This window comes from Monodelphis domestica, chromosome 2 (assembly GCF_027887165.1).
Source record: "Monodelphis domestica isolate mMonDom1 chromosome 2, mMonDom1.pri, whole genome shotgun sequence".
Taxonomy (NCBI): Eukaryota; Metazoa; Chordata; class Mammalia; order Didelphimorphia; family Didelphidae; genus Monodelphis; species Monodelphis domestica.
The window spans coordinates 359755301-359775796 of NC_077228.1; the positions used below are offsets into that span (position 1 = coordinate 359755301).

Sequence of the window (20496 nt, forward strand, 5' to 3'; positions counted from 1 at the left end):
AATATACACAGTGACTGCCAAAATATAAAAATAAAAAACACTGAAAGGAAATCAAATTCTGAATAACTAAAAATTATTGTTCCCAAAGAACAAATAATGATGCATACCTCCCTCTCTTCAGCAGAAAGGTGAGGACTACAGGTGCAAAATTTTGTATACTCTGTGAGTTGTCACTGATTTTATCATTATGGCTTAACTGGTTTTTATTACAAGATAAAGTTCTATTTCAGGGAACAGACAAAGGGACAGGCATGTAGAGCCACAAATGACTATGGTGTGACAACAAAAGATATTGATTAAATTTCTAAAATTAAAATATTTCCAGGAAATACAAGCCAAGTGCATATTCACCAAGGAGGTGACTATCGATCAGATATTTTCTTCCAAAAACTTTTTCTACATGGAAAAAAGATTTTAAAAGCACATTCAAATACAATTGGCCATTATGTCACCTATGAACATATGTATTCCAAATATAGGCATCAAATATTGTTTTTGTTGCTTGTGTAACTAGCAACTCCCAATGGCTTGGGGCACATTATAATGGCCTTAAGCATCCTCTGCAGTCAGTGTTGTGAGGTTAGATGCCTCTTCTCATCACTGGCACAGGAAGGGATCTTCAAGCTATCAAAAATAGGAAAACAGAAACTTCAGGAAAACTAAACCAACAATTACAATCAGCTGATGTAAAGGGAATACAACCTACAGCAGAGGTAGGCGGCTGTTCACAAGTAAGGTGCCTAGTTGCTTATTCCATACTGAAGGATACTGAAGATAGCAGAACAACAATTACACCCAGTATTTATATAATATTTGAAGGTTTTCAATGTTCTTCTTTACATATATTAATTCATTTGTTCTCTTCAAGAAAGAACTGGATGACAATTTGTCAGTATGTTATATGGATTATTCCTTCACTGTGGGATGGACTAGATGACTTCCAACTCTTAAATCCTATGAGTCTGTTATTCTTGGAAAAAACCCTGGGAGGAACATGCAATTGTCATTCCCTTTTTATAGATGGGGAAACTGGAGCCAAAATGGGTTACGTGGAAAATCACGAACTATTAAGTTTGGGGAGAGAGGAAGATTCAAACTCAGATATTTCTGATGCCAAAGTCAGCACTGGATCCGCTACAACAAACTACCTCTAATAATAGTTGATATTTACATAGAGCTCAGAGGATTGTACAATGTTCTACTTATATAATTATATTTGAGCCCCACAGCAACCCTATGAATTAACTGCAGGTATTATTAACCCCATTTTACAGGTGTGTTTGAGTGAGGTTAAGTAATTTACCCAAGCTTAGGTCCAACAAGCTCTTTACCTGTGAACCTGAAGTAGGCATGATATGGAAGCAAAGTTTTCCCGGACAAAAATTTGTCTCAAATATACATGCTACTATATAAGATTCCTTTAAATTCATAAACTTTTAAAAATGAAAATATTTTGTGAGAGCTTGACAAGGAGTTATTTGTACTTTAGTATGGATGTCATTAATCAGTATGCTTTTATTCTAAAACCTAATATCATTTCAATGAAGAAAAATGGGGGATTAAATTGGAATAAGGAATAGTTTTATAAAGAATGAGGCTGATGGGGGAAGAGTAGTTTGCTTAGGGTCTTTAAGTAAATTTAGATATCCAATCCAAAAATTCAATTGATAAACATTTATTAAGCACCTACTTACTATGTGTCAGGTTGAAGATACAACTAATAAAAGAAAGATAATCCTTGCCCTCAAGGAATTTACAAGAGCACACACAAAGGAGGCAAGACAGTGGGGGAATATAAGGACCATATCTACTACAGGGACATTTCGTTCCTTGGAATGGAAGCCAGGCAGAGAGTAAGTTAAATAAAAGTCCAGTTTCTGCCCAATAAAGGAAGCTATTGGAGAGGAGCTTGGTACTCTTACCCTCCAGTCTTCAGATTAGAAGGGAGAGAAGGCAGAAGGAGGTGATGTCAGTTAAAATTCCAGTTAGCAGTATGGTGATGAGATTAGAAGGGTTAAACTTAATCTGGGAGGGCATCTTGTTCCATAGACTTGAAACCAGGGAGAGCAACAGAAGCAGAATTGAGGTAAAGCCTCAATTTAGGACAAGAGGACAAGAGCAAATTGTCAACTGATGTGACAAAGAAATAGCAAAAAGATGCCCCCCCAAAAAAACAAAGGTTCATTTAACTATGTAATTTGTCCTGGTTTCCTAGGAGAACAAATCAGTTACCATAATAAAGAAAATCAACTCGAATTGCAATAATAGGTTATTGACTGCTCAAAGTGATCCTAGAGGAACAGTATGAAAAACTTCTTCAGATATGGCTAAATAATCACCCAACCATCTATGTTGTTGTTGTTCATTCATTTCAGTTGTGTCTGACTCTTCATGACCCCATTTTAGGTTTTCTTGGTGAAGATACTGGAGTGATTTGCCACTTCCCCCTCCAGTTCATTTTATAGATGAGGAAACTGAGGCAAACAGGGTTCATTGGCTTGCCAAGGGTCACATAGTTAGTAAGTATCTGTGACTGGATTTGACCTCAGGTCTTCAGGCTCCAAGTTCTGCATCCTATCCACCATGCCACCTAGCTATGACTTATGGAACAAACAATTTCACAAGTTCCTTGGGGTACTTCTGGGTAAAAATATGCAACTTTAGAACAGAAATTTCTTTCCCTTTTTCCCTCAATTTTGTAAGTTCTTTAATGAAATGATATCCAGAAAGTACATGGTTATTTATGAGGCTTCTCTTAAGAAAATTTTGCATTTGCCTCAAAAGTTCTGTGTACAAGGAATGATGTTGATATATTTAAATTAGCGAAAGAGAATTCATTAGAGTCCTCACTTGAACTAAATTCCAATTACTTTTCCCTTCTGTCATCACAATCATATGACAATTTCAGAAGTCTGTACCAAAGTTTGCAAACTCAAGAAATCTCAAATATTTTCAAGAGTGCACTCCTGGAGGAAGGAGAGCCAAATATTTCTTTAAGTTAACTCTCATTTCAAAATAATATATCAGGCCCAAACTGTGACTCCATAATGATAATCAACTAAAAGTTATTATTTTAGTTGGATAACAACAAAGGTTTCAAAAAGAAGCATAGCATGATAGTCCTGAAATTAAATCCCACCTAAAGAAATTTAGAAACGTTAACCCTAAATAAGAATCTTCTTCCTCCCTCAGGGCACAGGACCTTTGATCAAATCCCAGATCTACTACTTACTAAAGTTGTAACTCAGAATGCCATTACTTCTCTGTTGACCTCAGTTTCCTTATCTATAAAATGAGCTTTGGACTAGAAATTTTTTTCTTTTTTTTTTTTTTTAATTTTTATTTAAACCCTTACCTTCTGTCTTGGAGTCAATACTATGTATTGGTTCCAAGGCAGAAGAGAGGTAAGGGCTAGGCAATGGGGGTTAAGTGACTTGCCCAGAGTCACACAGCTGAGAAGTGTCTGAGATCAGATTTGAACCTAGAACTTCCCATCTCTAAGCCTGGCTCTCAGTCCACTGAGCTACCCAACTGCCCCCTAGAAAACTTTTCTAAGGTTTCTCCTTCCAGCTCCTGATACTATAGTGCCATGATATATCACCCCTCTCCCTAACGTCCTAGGATGTTCCATAAATACTTGTTGGCTGGCTGACAAATTATGACATTTTGCAATGGACACAAGGGACAGACTAAAGTCACCCAGTACACATGTAAAAGGAACAGGCTTTCACATTGTCAGCACACATGGAATTTAACCTCAAGCCTATGACAGCACCTGGGCAAAGGCAATCCTTCTAGGACAAGCAGCCAGGTGTTTTATTATGCAAGGGATTGATAAACAAGGTCACTGTCTGTGTATTGTAGAATATCTGTCCTGTCAGTCTGTTTCTCTATAGATCATCCAGAGAGCCAATTCATTCTGTAGAAGCTCAAGAGCCCTAGTACTTGTACCTGCAGGACACGCAGGGAACATTTTTGGTCCTAGTTCAATTAGCCCACGATTGTGGAAACCAGCCAGCCCGGAAGGAATTCTGATCTCTCAATGCAGTGTTGACAGTCTGACCTGAAGCTGTCTTTAACTGTCCATTTCAACTGATGCCTCTCTGACCTGATTTTTCGGTGTCCACTGTATGCTGAAGAACAAGAAGATATGAAATTGAAGCCAATTCTCTAAGTCACAATAAAGTTGCATGTGTGATTTCTTTTTTCCCCTGTAATGAAATGCTTTCTCTTTTTTTTTTTTCAGGACTATTTAATACTTCACAGCTACTTCTGTTCATTACTTTGGATGAAATGGATGATATGCATGACTCAGACTTTGGAGCCTACTCAAAGATGTTGTAACATTTATTTAAAGAAAGTAACTGGGCAAAGTGGGAGACAAGATCCACAGTTTTTCCAAAGAAAATTCAGACTGAGAAGCAAACTCCTCTTCCAATTAGTACTGAAACAAGAAGAATCTGACCACCTCTGTAATCAACCTCTCAGGTGAGATTATGCCTTGGTGCCTTTTGGAGAGGCAGGAAGGTGTGTTCTCAATTCCACCTCTGACACGTATTAGGGGTGATCATGGGTAAGATGTTTTCTATGAGCCCAGCCACCCCTCTAACTCTGTAAGCTAAAGTTGCTGAACTGTACAAGTGGAAGGAGTTTCTGTAGCAGGACTTCTTTATATTGATTTAATCACAGTTGCTGATTGGCTTCTTCCATACTGGGAACTCCCTGCAATGATGAAACTGGTCACAGGATCAATAGATGTAGATCTGGAAGGAGTTTCAGAGGTCAACAAGTCCAGCCTTCTCATTATGCAGATAAGGAAACAAACCATAGGGGTTGAGTGACTTGTCTAAGATCACACAGCTAAAAAGTGTTTGAACCCTGAAAATCATATCTACCTGACTTCAAGTCTAGTACTCTGTCCACTAATGTATACTATACTGCTTCTAAATCTAGTTCAGATCTTCCCCTCTCCTCCCCTCCCCCCACTTGTCACCCCAAAAAATATACAAATTAAGACAATCCTCAGTAAACCACCAGGCTTGAAATTATTATTCTAAAATGCAAATTTCTATTTTTATATATTTATATAAACACTTCTGGTAACAGGTAAATCTAAGAGTAAGAGCAGGGTCACATAGCGATCTTTCTTTCTGATACTGAGCCAGCTCCCCATTTCCTGGTCTTCTCTGGACCACTCTGAGCTTCTGTGAAATAACTTACCCATCACTTCTCTCTAGCTGCTGTAGCAACCATCCCTCTTACAAAACATGCAGAGACTCCAAACTCTAATGGTTTAGAAGTATAAAGAAGGCACTAGAGCCAAATGGAAAGGGCAACAGAGAAGGAAAGGGGGCACAGGAATTGTTTGGGAGCTTAACTAGGCTGGTCCTCAGACTATTGGAAAGTCTGTTGCCAGGCTTTTTCCCAAAGATTATTCTCTTGGATGTACCTAGTAGAGTTTGTACTCAGCTGACATAGACTTCAAGAACCTAAGATCACCTCCACACCACAATGAGGCATCAATGTGGGACTTTTGTGGGGGCCTGAGCTTTATACTTCTAATCAAAAGCCTCCTATGTTTCCAGGATTCAGGCCAGCTGGCACGAAAACCCTTCCCTTTCTTTGTCTCTCTAGCGGGAGAAACAGAACTGCCTGCTCACACTTAATCAAAGGGCAAGGATTAGTTTGGCTTTTCTCACCCCTGCTCCCTCCCTGTCTGGATTAACATGAAGAAACTGCTGAGAGAGAAGAGAACAGCTTTTCCTCTCTGTTCCCTGTTGTCCACGGCCTGATTAGGATCTTGGGTCCTAGGACCTGTACTTCCCAGGAAGATAGTGGGTGGGCCACCAGCCGTGAGAGTAATAATAATAGTGTGCATTTATTTATGACTTTAAGGTTAGCAAAGATTTTATAAGAGCAGCTATTGAGTGATTTATCCATTAGTCATTTTTTTAATCGTGTCCCACTCTTCATGACCCCATTTGGGGTTTTCTTGGCAAAAACGCTGGAGCGATTTTTCACTTTCTAATCCAGCTCATTTTACAGATGAGGAAACTGAGGCAAATAGGGGTAAGTGACTTGCCCAGGATCACACAGTTACAACATTTTGGAGGCCAGATGTGAAATCAGGTCTTTCTGACTCCAGGCCAAATGTTTGATCCACTGTGCCATCTAACTGTTCCACTGAAGTGACTGCTCAGTATAACCATCCCTACTTTACAGATAAGAAACTGAAGTTTAAATCACTTGTCATTTGTGCATACTCATATATCTAGTAAGTGGCAGCGTAAAGACTTGCTTCCTTGCTCTAACCCACTATCATCCTCCTACCATTTCTTAGAAATGAGCAATAGTCCAGTCTCTGATGCAGTAATAGATGACACTAAAAGCAATGGCCATGATAACAATAGCACATTTATTTCAAAATGTAGCTCTACACCTTCTAACAGATTCTCTAGATGCCTCTAAACCCTATAAGAAGACCATCTCAGGAACACTTCATTAGTATTGCTTTAATAAAAACACACACACAAAGTTGATTTTAAAAATAGAAGATTAAGACAGTTCTAAAGCATTATTTAACCAAATAGTTCAAAAACATCAACTACAAGCACTGAAATAAATACTAATTATGTGATTTAGGCTCAAGGATGCACAACACAATTTTATTACATTTAACACTCATCTACATCCAAGCCATTTCTAGGTGGAGAGAGAGATGTCCAAACTGACATATTTCTCTATGCCCTCCATTCAGAATTGATGCCCCAAGATTTCAGATAATAATTATTGGTATCTTCAATAAGGAAAATGGCATGCTATATTGGGTTAACTTTCCAGAATAATCAGTTGTCTCTGGACAATTTTGCTGTTCCACTTTCCCAAAAGGAAGGATCCCTTCCCTTGAATAAAATCTTAATATTTCTAGTGAAACTAAAAGGAAGTTTTTAATATGCTTCCACACAAACTTGCCTGTTCTTATCTTTGTTTTATCTTTGTCTTATCTTTTATTTTGTCAGTTTAGGAATTCCTTTCACCACTGTAGTTAATCTGCCATCTATCATTTAGAAGATAAGGCATAACAAGTTGCCTATAACCCACAGAGATTACAGTAAATGACTTGCCCAAGGTCGTAAAGTAAGTATTCAGAGATGACATTTGAAACCAGATTTTCCTGACTCCAATCCCAGCACTCTATTCTCTCTTATTACAACTGTGTAATACAAACCTAAGGAAAAATCAAATACCTTTTGTATCTTTCATTATAGTTTATTCACAGCAAGTATGTTATAACTGCTTTTGTTGATGAACATGATGGTTATATGTGCTGTAAAATAGAATATTAATTTATAGCTATACAATCCAGAGTACTTTCTTCATAATTCTGTGAAATAGAACAAAGAGGATCATTTTCATTTTACTGACCAATAAACAGATTCAGAGGTCAAATAACTTGTCCAAGGTCACATAGTTAATCAGTGATAAAACAGTTCACAGTTTCCCATGTTATCTTTGTGGGTCAGATATAACATTTTTAATCCTTCCCATGACAGTCCTTCAAATATTTGAAGACAACTATTCATTTCCCTTCTGAGTCTGGTGGGCTGGATGTTTAGGAGATTTCATTCCTTTCCAGCTGAATTCTTGACGTGTCCTAGACTTTCTTTGCAATAATCCCAAAACCTCTCCAATGGGCTAAAATGATGGTTCTGATCTAATAAGAAGAAATTAAACTAGGATCAATGTCCTCCTTTGCAAGTTTAAAAAAACCAATCACATATGTAATGTATCAAGTACACATGGTGAGGCAATATTCAGTTGAAAAATATATGTGGGCTTTAATGGACTTCAAGCTCAAAATGAGTCAAATATAATAACACGGTAAGCAAAAAAAAATAAAATGTCAGAGTGATCTTAGCCTTCATGAATAAAAGCATGATGCTACCATCCAGTAGGCATTTAAGAAGTAGTTCTAAATTGAACTGAATTGGAATGAATTGGTATCCAGGAACAGGGAAGTAATCATAGTCCTTCTGTGTTTGAACCTGATCATTCCAAATCTAGAGTTATTTATTTATTCTGATCTGTCCATTTTTGGAGGAACTGGAACATGTCCAGAATAAAGAGATGAGAATAGCAAGTAGAATAAAAAATATATGGTACCTACATTACTTTAAAGAACTGAGGATGAATAAATGAAATGGATTAATTCTGAAGGGAAATGAATAGTTGTCTCCAAATATTTGAATAGGTATCAATTTGTTAAATCTGACTGGCCAGGGTAGACCTGGGAGTAATGATTGGCTTCTACAGAGTTTCAAGAGTAGAGTTCAACTCACCATAAGATAACAGATCCAGAAAAGGAACTAGATGACCACAAAGGTCATAAAGACCAATCCCCTCATTTTACAGACAAGAAAATGAGACCCTGAGAAGTTAAGTGGCTTTTCCAAATTTACAAAGGATGTTGTTCAGTCATTCAGTAATGTCTGAATCTTTGCTACACTGGACTGTAGCACAGCAATGCTGTCTATGGGGTATTCTTGGAGTGGTTTAACCTTTCCTTCTCCAATAGATTAAGGCAAGTTCAGTTTGCCCAGGGTCACAGAGCTAGTGAATTTCTAAGGTCAGATTTGAACTCGGGTCTTCTTGATTCAAAGCCCAGTGCTTTATCCCTTGAGCCACCGAACTGCCTTATGAAGATAAGTAGCTAATGGGTAATAAAATCCAGGTTTTCTGACACCACATTCAGCACACTCCCTTATATATTACATTGCCTTTCCATAGAAGTTCCCAAGAAAAACTGTCCAAAATGGAATAGAAAACCTTAGGATAAATCAAGCAGAAACTGGATGGCCCCTTGTAAGATACTGCAGAAATTCCTCTCTAGATTGAACCAAATGACCTCTAAGCTCCCTTCCAACTTTGAGATTCTCTGGTTACATAGGAAAATTAGGACTAAGACATAAAATCCTTCATTGGGCATACAAAATCCATTAAAACCTGCACACACACACACACACACACACACACACACACACACACACACACACACACACACACCCGCCATCTTCCCATTCTTCTTTCACCATACTCACTCCTAAGTACTCAGGAGAGGGGAGCAAGTTTGGAATGACCCTAGAATTAGAATTCTCTGCATACATGGTCAACAATAGTACTTGTTCTCTTGCAAATTTTAGGACTTGTTCAAGGATAGCATATGATATCAGTATCATAAAGGGAAAATATCTTAGAAATGTGCCACTAAATGAAAATTATTCAATGAAGCATTCATTGCAATCAACTAGAAGCTTGATAATCTACTTACCAAGGCATACACAGAAGTTTTATAAATAGAACTGCAAACTAGTTTCATGAGAATAAAGACACATCTAAATAATTGAGAAATAATAAATTAATCATTGGTAAACTGAGCCAATTTAATAAAAAGAAATTACCTTTTTTACCACAAAACAAGCAATAAAGAGGATCATAGAAGATTAAATTTATAATTCTAATTGGATAAAATTTTAGAGGCTTTGCATAGTGACTAACATGAAGGAAAAGGAATTTGCAAGGGGGAAACATATTTGCAAGAACATTTTCTGATAAATATCTCATATCTAGTGTAAAGATTGGATTTAGCTATCTCCTAATTGTAACAATGAAGATATTCAGCTCTTCCTTTATTGGGAAGATTGAATTATAATCCACAATCTATTTTTAGATTTTAATCCCCAATAGGTGTTAACTCAGTATTTTAAGTAGATCTACCCATTGTAGCAAAAAGTTGTTAAGTAACTACAAAAGATGAACTAACCAAAAAATGTGTTAAGTAACCCAAAAAAGATATAATCTAACCCAAGAAGGTGTGAACTAAAGAGTAGGCAGTCCTACAGAAAAGCTTCTGCTGTGATTAGTAGACATGAAATTTAGGGGAGGTGACACAAGAGAAAAAGATCTTTAAAAAGGACCAAAGTCCAGAAGAATATATTCAATTAGAGGAGATTGAGGAGATCTTGGACTCAGAGTTGACCTGGAGGATCAGTCTCTCGAGTTTGGAAGGTGATCTCTGACTCAGAGTTGGACTGGAGAAACTGGTGCAAGAGACCTCAGACTGCTTTTCCTTTTAGACAATCACCCTTGGTGAGTGAAAGGCTGGCTTAGTGATCCCACCTTTCTGGAGGTGTGAAACCTCCAGGAAACGCCTATCATCTTAAGACTCTCTTCCCCTTCCTGGGGCTTTTCTAAATGGTATCAGAGGAAGCCAGAGCTCGCTTGCTCTCTCTCTCTCTCTCTCTCTCTCTCTCTCTCTCTCTCTCTCTCTCTCTCTCTCTCTCTCTCTCTCTCTCTATTTCTCTCTCTCCCCCTTTTCTCTCTTCCTTAATATCTTCCCTCTATTGTAAATAAACTACCACAAATTCCATTTACTTTAGTAATTCATTTTGGGATCTAGAAATTAAATCCCTGGTGACCACCAATTAAATATATTCAAGTCTCAACCACACACACACAAAAAATTAACACCAAAAAATATGAGTTTCAAATGTATGAGAATAAGAGCTATTCTCCCAATTGATAAATAGTGAAAGAATATGAATAACAAGTTTTCAAAGGAAGAAATCCAAGTTATCAATACCCATATTAAAAAATGCTACAAATCATTAATAAGTAGAGGAGCACAAATTAAAGTGACTCTGAGGTTCTTTATATGCATAAAATAAGTACAGTTGACAAAAATGGAAAATTACAGGAGCTGGAGGGTCTGGAGGGGGAAAAGTCCTAATAATTAGCATACTATTACTGGTCCTGTGAATTGGTGTAGTCATTCTATAAATCAATTTGGAATTAAGCTCTAAAGGAAACTAAGTTTTGCAAACCTCTTGATCCTAAAACCACTATGGGCTTATTGAGGTAAAAGAAAGAAGAAAAATATTCATATATACAAAAATATATTTATAGCAGTTCTTTTTTTTAGTTGTCAATCAATTTGGGAATAGATTATTATATATTGGCATATGAATATAATAAAATAATATCGTATCCCAAGAAATGATAAAAACAAATGGTTTTGGAATTTACTGAAATGTGCAGAACAATGTTTTATGAAAATAGCATTATGAGGACAAATAATTTTGAAAGACCTAATTCTGATCAATAGAAAAACCAACCATAATTTCAGAGTATGGATGATCAAATATGTAATCCACCTCCTGATGGAGAGGTGATGGACTGAAGGTGCAGAATGAGACATGTTTTTGAACATAGATAACTCAAAATTTTGTTTTGCTTGACTATTTTTTACAAGGGTTTTGTTTCTTTTTTTCCAATGAGGGATAGGTAAAAAAAGGAAAGAAAGAAATTTAATTAAAAAGTAATATTTCTTTTAAAAAAAAAGAAAATTGAAGAAAAATCAAATTGAAGCCCATTTGCTCTTCATGTCTCATATTTTTAATTGTCTATTTTGTCTATTCTTTCATAATTCATAATTCTGAGTTCTGGAATCATATAGATAACAACTTGAATTAGCTTAAAATTTCTGAGTTACCACAAAGTTATGAAGTTATCCAGATCCCCTTATTCTGAGAGTTCTTAATAAAGAGAAGTATGAGGGAAGGGAAGATAGATTTCAGTGGTTCTATAAACTTGGAATGGAGTAAATTACATTTTTACTTCATTATAATTGCTTTTCTTTGAAACCCATGTATTTTTATGTGTTTATAAACATTATCCTCCTAAGGGAAGCATTTATGACCAAATAAGAGATACAGAGCAGAGCATAACAGGATAGGAAATGGATAATTTTGATTACCCTAAATTTTAAAAAGTTTGCACAGGCAAAACCAATGCCACCAAGATTGGAAGGAAAGTAGAAAACAAAGGGGGAAATATACATGTTTCCCTGATAAATGCCTCATTCCTCAAATATACAAAGAACTGCATAAAATTTATAAGAATATAAGCAATTCCTTAATTAATAAATAATAAAAAGATATGAGAAGGCAGTTTTCAAAACTTTCTATACTCATTTGAAAAAATGCTCTAAATCATTGTTGATTCAAGAAATGCACCTTAAAACAACTCTGAGATACCATTTCATACCTATTGAATTACCTAATACAAAAGAAAAGGAAAATGACAAATGTTGGAGGGAAGGTGGGGGAAATTAGGACACTATTGCTTTGTTGATGGAATTGTGAACTGATCCTATCATTCTGGAAAGCAATTTGGAAGGATGCTCATAAGGATATAAAATTGTGCATACCATTTGAAGCAGCAATACCAGTACTAAGTATGCATCCTAAAAAGAAAGATTTAAAAAAGGGAGAAAGAACCTATATGTACAAAAATATTTATACCACCTCTTTTTGTTGTAAAAAAGAACTGGAAATTGAAGAGATGCCCATTGATTGGGGGATAGCTGAATAAATTGTGATATATGATTGTGACAGAATACTGTTATGCTATAAGAAATGATGAGGTTATGCTATAAGAAATGAAAAATCTTGAAGGACTTACCTGAACTGATGCAAAAGTGAAGTGAGCAGAACTAGGAGAAAATTGTATACAATGACAATATTGTAAAGCAGTCAACTGTGAATGATTTAACTATTCCCAGCAATATAATGATCTACGACAATTCCAAAGGACTCATGCTGAAAATGCTTAACAGAGAAAAAAAAAACTAATGGAATCTGAATTCAGACAAAATTATATGTTTTTAACTTTATTGTGGGGGGCAGGTTTTGTCTGTGTTTTCTTTCACAAAATGAATAATATGGAAATATGTTTTGCATGGCTGCATATGTATAACCTATATCAAATTGCTTGCATTCTCAAGGAAAGTGAAAGGAAGAAGGGAGGAAGATTTTTTGGACTTCAAAATTTTTTAAAAACAAATGTTAAAAAATTTTATATGTGATCATAAAAATAAATTTGTTTAAATTATACTAAAAAGCATTCATAATCTTCACCAGACTGGCAAATAAATGACACACAGAAAGGTTAAGAACCCATGCTCTAGTTAATAGTGTATTGCACCTCCTCAAATTATGTTTCATTTATCTGGGGAGGCAAATATTGTGCCTCCCCAGCCTCCCTTGAGAGCCTGGAGATAAGGATAAGGATTGTTCTGTGATTTCAATGATACAGAAAACTTTCTCAGTGAAGAAATTCTATAAAGCAATAGAATGATGGTTCTCAAAGTGTGGTTCAAGGACACCTGGAGATCTTCAAAGTTAAAATTCATAATAATACTAAGATGTTATTTATCTATTTAAAAACTCCTCCCTTTTCCAACTACATATCTGTGTGAGGCAGATTTTCTTCATATACTTCAAGCAAAACAACATATCACAACAGATTGAATGCAGAAGCAGATATGAGAATCCAGCTGTCTTCTATTACGCCAGACATTAAAGAGATTTGCAAAAATATGTAAAAGAATGCAACTTTTCTCACTAATTTTTTGTTTTCGAAAATAGTTATTTTATTAAAATGTGTTATTTATATTTGTGTAATTGGGTTTTTATTATTTTAAGAAAAATTAATAAACATTTTAAAGAGTTTTAGCTTTAGCTCTACCATGGTAAATATTGATAGATAGTAACTCACATAAACAAAAGCTCCTGGGGGTCCTCAATAATTTTGAAAGTGTAAGAAGGGGTCCTGAGACCAAGAAGTTTGAGAAACACTGCACTAGAAGTTGGCACTATCTCTTCAATTTAAAGTTCATGAGAGCTGCCTAGAGTACTAAGGGATTAAGTGACATACTCAAGGAAGTAGAATTAGTACTCAGGCCTTTAAAAAAAAACCAGATCTCTAGCTGTTATTCCATTCTATTTCACTTACTCAACTTCTTGAAAAAAATTTCAGCATCCAATATTCCCATTTCCTTATAAGCTAGGTAACACAGTGGATAGATTATTGGGCCTGGACAAATCAGATTTAAGATACTTACTAGCCTATGTGACTCTGGGCTAGTCAATAACTTTTGTCTGCCTCAGTTTCCTCAACTGTAAGATTAGGATCATAACATCTATTTCTCCAAGTTGTTTTGAGGATCAAATAAGATTTTTGTAAAGTACTTGGCCAGTTCCAGATATATAATAAGTATTTGATCAATTCTTACTGACTCCTTCATTCACTCTCTTCAACCCCCTGCAAACTCCTATCACTTTACTAAAACTATTCTGACAAACCCAATGGCCTTTTTTTTTTTATCAATTCTAATTTTCTTTGACCTTTCTGCATTTCACAATGTTGACCTTTTTCACTTGGCTTATGCGTCACACTACATTGCCCTAGTTTTCCCTCTACCTATCTGAGTACTTTTCTTTCTCTGTATAACTGGAAAAGAATGTGAACTTGTATAATGCAAAAGCCAGAGATAACCAGTGGGGAATCCATGTTCTCTTTGGATGTCCATGCAGTGCCAAGAGATCTAAAAGAAAGTCTTCACTGAATTATACTGTATGGAAGATTGATGGGAAAGAATAGACAAGTCCCACAAGATAATAAGGCATAGATGGGTATCAATCTACATTATTGCAGGAAGTATCCACATTGATGATGTTTCAAGAACATTCTTCCATACTGAAGTAAGTGTTCGATGATATTCTTACTCATGCTCATCCTTTTCCATCCTTTCCCCTTCGTTAGACTTTATCTTCCCTAGGACCAGGAACCACATCATTTTTCAACTTTTTTTTTTCCTAGTGACCAACATACTCCCTTACTCAGAGGAAGCAGAGAATAAATGTTTGTTGAATTTCATTTGCTAAACTGTTTGTGTCAGGTGCTTCTATCCTTTGCCTAAGGATTCAAGCAGCAAAATTAAAGGAAGAATAGTGGGAGCTTTATAAGTATTGCATATTCTAATATATACATATTGTGTAATTCTCTGACATTTTCTTCTGACCAGTATTTCAGAGTACCCTAATTTATCATTACCCTTGTGTTTGGAGGTTGTACCAATGTTCTCATGATAATGATAATAATGGAAGAGAGGCAGTATTGCACTGATCTCAGAATCAGAAGACCTGGGGTAAAGTCTCTCTTCTGATAAATGTTGGTTCTGAGGTGGTGAACCATTCACTCAGTGCTACTCCTCTGAGACTATAAGTTGGAGAACAGTTATTTATATATATATATATATATATATATATATATATATATATATATGTAAAGGATCTCTTCAATTGGAAGTTTCTACAGGAAAAAAAATTATGGGTCCAGACCAAGTATTTATATGTGTTTATAATGTAATAAGCCAAATATTTCCTCCTATTATGAACAGAGCCACAAAGAGCATAGCTTGATAGAATCTGACAATAACCTTTTCAGCTCAATGTACAAATATATTAGACTCCAATGTGAGGAAAAGGTGAATTTTCTAGACTGCTATAAGGCTACTTTAAATCACTTATTTACAAATAGTATTGATTGGAACATTTGATGTCCTTGAAGGAAAATAACCATTTTAAAATTAAATAATCTTGTAACTAAGTATTAAAGACAGATAAGTATTCAGTTAGTAGTTACTGGGGGGTTGAGCACAATTGCTTAATAATCAGAATTTTTTTAAATCCTTACCTTCCTCCTTAGAATCAATACTATGTATTGGTTCTAAGATAGAAGAGTGGTAAGGGCTAGGCAATGGGGGTTAAGTGACTTGCCCAGGGTCACACAGCTAAGAAGTGTTTGAGATCAGATTTGAACCCAGGATCTTCTGTCTCTAGGCCTGGTTCTCAATCCACTGAGCTATCCAGCTGTCCCCTAGTAATCAGAATTTTAAAATCCCACACAGAGAGAAAAATATATACTACATAGTGTTTCAGAAGTTATGTGAGATATTTTAAGTTTCATTGACTTTGCCAATAGCCTAGCATTCCTCACTTTGAGGATCTCCTGGCTGTGCTACACAAATAATGGTAGGAAATCTGGTTGATTGAGAAGGAATAAAACTGAAGCAGATAAAAAAAATATAACTTGTAGAGTATCATTAATAAATTTTAATTGTGACGTGTACCCCACAAAGATAGCTGCACAGTCAATGTAAATTTATGGAAAGTACATAAAGTAACATGCTGATCTATATATGGACATGCTTATTCATAGACAGCTATGATAGGACTTCAGAACAAATCTTAGTAAAAATTACCGGTAGGTGTTTTATGAGAAAACTCACAATATACAGTTTTAAAACAATAAAGAATCTTCCTGTGAAATTAGAAAAGAGTAAAAATTAATTTAGACAAACTCACTTACTTGGGCAGTTGCATGGTACAATAAATCATGTACTGCGCCTGAAGTCAGGAAGACATTCATGTTCCCAAGTTCAAAATCTGGCCTCATATCCTTACTAGCTGTGTAACACTGCATAAATCACTTAACTTCAGTGCCTCATTTGTAAAATGAACTGAAGAAGAAAATGATAGACCACTCCAGTATCTTTGCCAGGAAAACCCCAAATGGGATCACAAAAAAAAAAATGGATACAACTGAAGCAACTAAACAACAACCAGTTTTTTGAAAACAGAAATTTATCTCAAAGACAAGAGAAGGGGGTCTTGCCATAAAGAATTCCTAAATTATAACCTTTTTGTCTTCTTTTGTTCTGTTTTATAGAAAGCATTGTGCTAATAACATTGAGCCTTAGATCACTACAGAACCTCCTTTAAAAAATTCATGGTTACTCAAAAGAAGTAGGACTAACTATCCACCCAGGGAAAACCAAGTGGATGAGAAACATGTTTTCTTCTCAGTTAGTTAGCAAAATAGAATGACTATATGTGTTAGCTTCAAGGAATTTGGAATGACGTAACCTCAAACTAAAGCCTGATAAAGGCTGAAGAGAGACACAATCACTGTCTCCAAATACTTAAAAGTTAAAAAACTAAATTAAAATATTAGGCATGTTCAACTTGACCCCAGAGAGCAATGATTCTTTTCTGCCTCTTCTGTTACTAATGTAGGAACTGAGATTTTTTGCAAATTAAAAAGTGTTCACAGCTACATGAAAGAATTTCCCAAATCACTAATAATAAAAGAAATATAAATCAAAACAAACCTGAGATTTCATTTCATACCCTGAAAATTGGCAAAGATGATAAAATACAGCAAAAGTCAATGTTGTGTTTATTAATTTATTATTGGTAGAACTGTGAAATGGTACAATCATTTTTAGAAAGCAATTTGGAATTATTCAGATAAAGTGACTTTGGACCAGAAATTTCATTGCTAGGTTTGTACTGCAAGCAAGAGATTGATAAGAGGAAAAGTCTCCGTATACACTGAATATTTAAAGCAACATTTTTTGTCAAAACAAAGAATTGGAAACAAGGCAAATGCCCACTGATTGGGTAATAGGTAGACAAATTTTGCTACATGAATATAATGTAATATTACTCATAAGAAATGATGAATGTAATAAGTAGAAAGAAGCATGGAAAGAGCTACTTGAACTAAAGTAGATGAAGTAAGTAGAACCAACAAAACAATATACATAATGACTGCAACACAATGAATGAAAAGACATACATTTAAAAAAATCAAAGTGAATTAACAAACTATAAAGAATACATGGTTCAAATGATGAGATATGGAGGCCACCCTCAAACTACCCATTAGTGAATTTGGGGGGGGGAGGTCCGTGGGTTTTGCACATTGCATATATTTTTATGTTTTCTCAATATATCATCAATCATGATATGTTTACTCTTCTTTTTCTTTTTCATCAAAAAAAATCTTTTTAATTTGAAATCATTTTAAGGAAGGGGGAGAGGAGAGAAAATATTGAAAGCTATCATGATCTAAAACCAGAAAACATCTATAAAAAAACACAACATTTTAAATTGTATGAGAACATGTTGCCAAAATCTAGGTAAACTACATTTACAGAATAATTCTAATTTAGTAATGATTTTTTTTAAATGAGTTCAGTCTAGAATGCTCTGTTCTTGACAAAACACTTTGTAATCACCACTTCCTTTAGATAATATCCCAACCATCTCTTTCATGATTCATTCTCCAATTTTCCCAGGACTTTAAAGTTAAATTCACTAGTCTATACTTTCTAGACTCCATTGTAACTCCTTTTTAAATAAAAATCAGGACATTTTCCCCTTCTCCAATCTAGTCATTCTTCTGTTTTCCATGATGATTCAAATATCACTGACAGTGGCTCATCAATTATAGCTTCCACTTTTTTCAGTACCCAAAGATGCAGTTCTTCAGATCCAAGTGATTTCATTTCAAGAGCAGAGAGGTATTTTCCTGCTGTCTCCATAGTTATCTTGGGTATTGAGTCCCTGGTAGTCATCTTTGCTTTAATTTTCAGCATAAAGGTCATTCTCCTTTCAAGAGAAAACAGAAACAAAATAAAGAGTGAGCATCTCTGCCTAACTCTCTGTCATCAGTTGTAATCAACTCATTCAACCAAAGCAAAGTGATATATCTATTCTGAACCATCTTTTTCCTCCCAAGATGTCTTTCTGAAACCCTTTTCATTTTATTTATCGTCCTTTACCAGTATTGGTTCATTCTGAGTTTTAGACTCTTTGAACAAATATAATTTTTTCTCATCATTGAAATTGTTTCTCTGAGTCTTCAGAATTTTATTCTCTAGCTATTCTCATCCCTCCTGAGTTGACTTCCCTTATCTTAGTCTATGGAATCTCATATATGTGTTCTCTCATCTGCTTTCCAGAAATATAGAATATATATTAAAGTATGCCCCAATTTCTTCTCCACCATCACAAGGAATAGTATCACTTCCACCTAAGTTTTCTAGCATTACTATCAAATCCACCCGCTCTTCTGTGTCAGTAAGAATCTTATTCAGAGTATGATTTCTCCTTGTGACTTCCTCTATTTTTAAGGATGAAATCATCACCATGATAAGGCAAGAAGTTACTAGCTGCTATGAGAGAGACAGAGACAGAGACAGAGACAGAGAGAGAGAGAGAGAGAGAGAGAGAGAGAGAGAGAGAGAGAGAGAGAGAGAGAGAGAGAGAGAAATCATGCAGATGTCTGCAGTTGACAGAATTTATTTTGTCATGCATACAAAGTGAACAAGAAACATCATTTCAGGGAAAGTTGGTCATCTCATAATGTAGTGAATTTAATGCAAATTGCCTGTCAATCCATCTATCTATCTATCTATAATTTGGAGGACTTAATTTTTTGAGTTCCCTTTTGACTTTATCTTCCTCATTATTCTTTGCAACAGAAGTTGGCACACAACCTGCTATTGTTTTCATAGTAGTCTTTTTGCAAATGTTTATGGCATGTAATTAAAACAACTCAAACCTGACCCATTTGTTTAAATGAGTTCGTCTTGCTGAAAAATGGGAAATGAAAAATAACTAAAAGAATCAACATTGATATTGACTAGCATGATTTCTTAAGAAAAAAAACCTACAAATGGCCCTGGGGGTAAATACTTTGTCTCATTGCTAGAGAGAAATGGTAGCCATTGGCAACATGAGTTTTGAATACCATTTGATTTAGACAAATCCTACTGAAATGAAAGACAGAATATATGAGCAACACCTGAGAATTTAGTCCAGAAACAGGAAACGGGTAGGAAAGACTGAAGTGGTTAAACAGTACCTATATAGTGGTTTGGATAGATGGATCCAGAGACATTATACCTTGTACCCAACAATGATGAGCAATCATAGTCAGACCAAGGTAGATCCAGATCTTGTGACTCAATCAATCAGCAAGCATTTATTCAGCACTTTCTGTGCACCAGGCATTGTGCTAGCCATAGAGGATACAAGAACAAAAATTGCATCCTTACCATCAAGAGGATTACATTCTATTAGGGGAAATAACATATATATATATATATATATATATATATATAATAATACAATAAGTACAGCATAACAGCTTAGAGAACAGGAAAAATATACATCCAGAAGTTAGAATTTTTGTTGAGCTTTGAAAGAAACTAGGAAGTCTAAGAAGCAAAGATAAGTGCCGAATATCTATATCAATGAAAAAAGGTGTCTATGAAAGTATCAAAGTTAGTCAATGTTTATTTCAATCCTATATCTCCGATACTTTAAACACTCCTGTTTTAAAGTAGAAATATGTGTTATTAGGCAATATTCCAAGATGTAAAACTGTCGATGTTAAGATTCTAAATTCATTGAAGTCTCAGGAATCTAGCCCAGAAATGCCATTAGTAGGGTCTTGAAATAAGTATGTGATTTGCCTTGGCAGAGATAGTGAGAGACATAAATAAAGGCATGGGTATGGAAAAATGTAAGGTGTATTCATTAAACAGAAGACTGAGTCAATTTGAGAGTTCACATAAAGAATTTGTAGATTATAAAGCTGGAAAGATAAGCTGAAACTAAATTATGGAAGGTATTTAGTGCTAGGATCAAGAGTTTGGAATTTATTGTATAGCAGTGAAAAACCAGAGCAGGTTTATTTTTTTTTCTTTTGATGTGATAATGGTAGTGGTATTTTAGGAAAAAA

The 20496-nt window shown here is 35.2% G+C and overlaps 1 protein-coding gene across 1 annotated transcript in view; it reads right to left on the minus strand.

Annotated features, from left to right (window-relative positions):
• Positions 1-17133: 17133 nt before the first annotated feature.
• LOC103096518 (uncharacterized) overlaps positions 17134-20496 on the minus strand; it is a 60973-nt gene continuing 57610 nt past the window's right edge. The window contains exon 3 of the mRNA XM_056814732.1: positions 17134-18356. Coding sequence (XP_056670710.1) covers positions 18140-18356 — 217 coding nt within the window. The 3' untranslated portion in view covers positions 17134-18139. The remainder of the gene's footprint in view (positions 18357-20496) is intronic.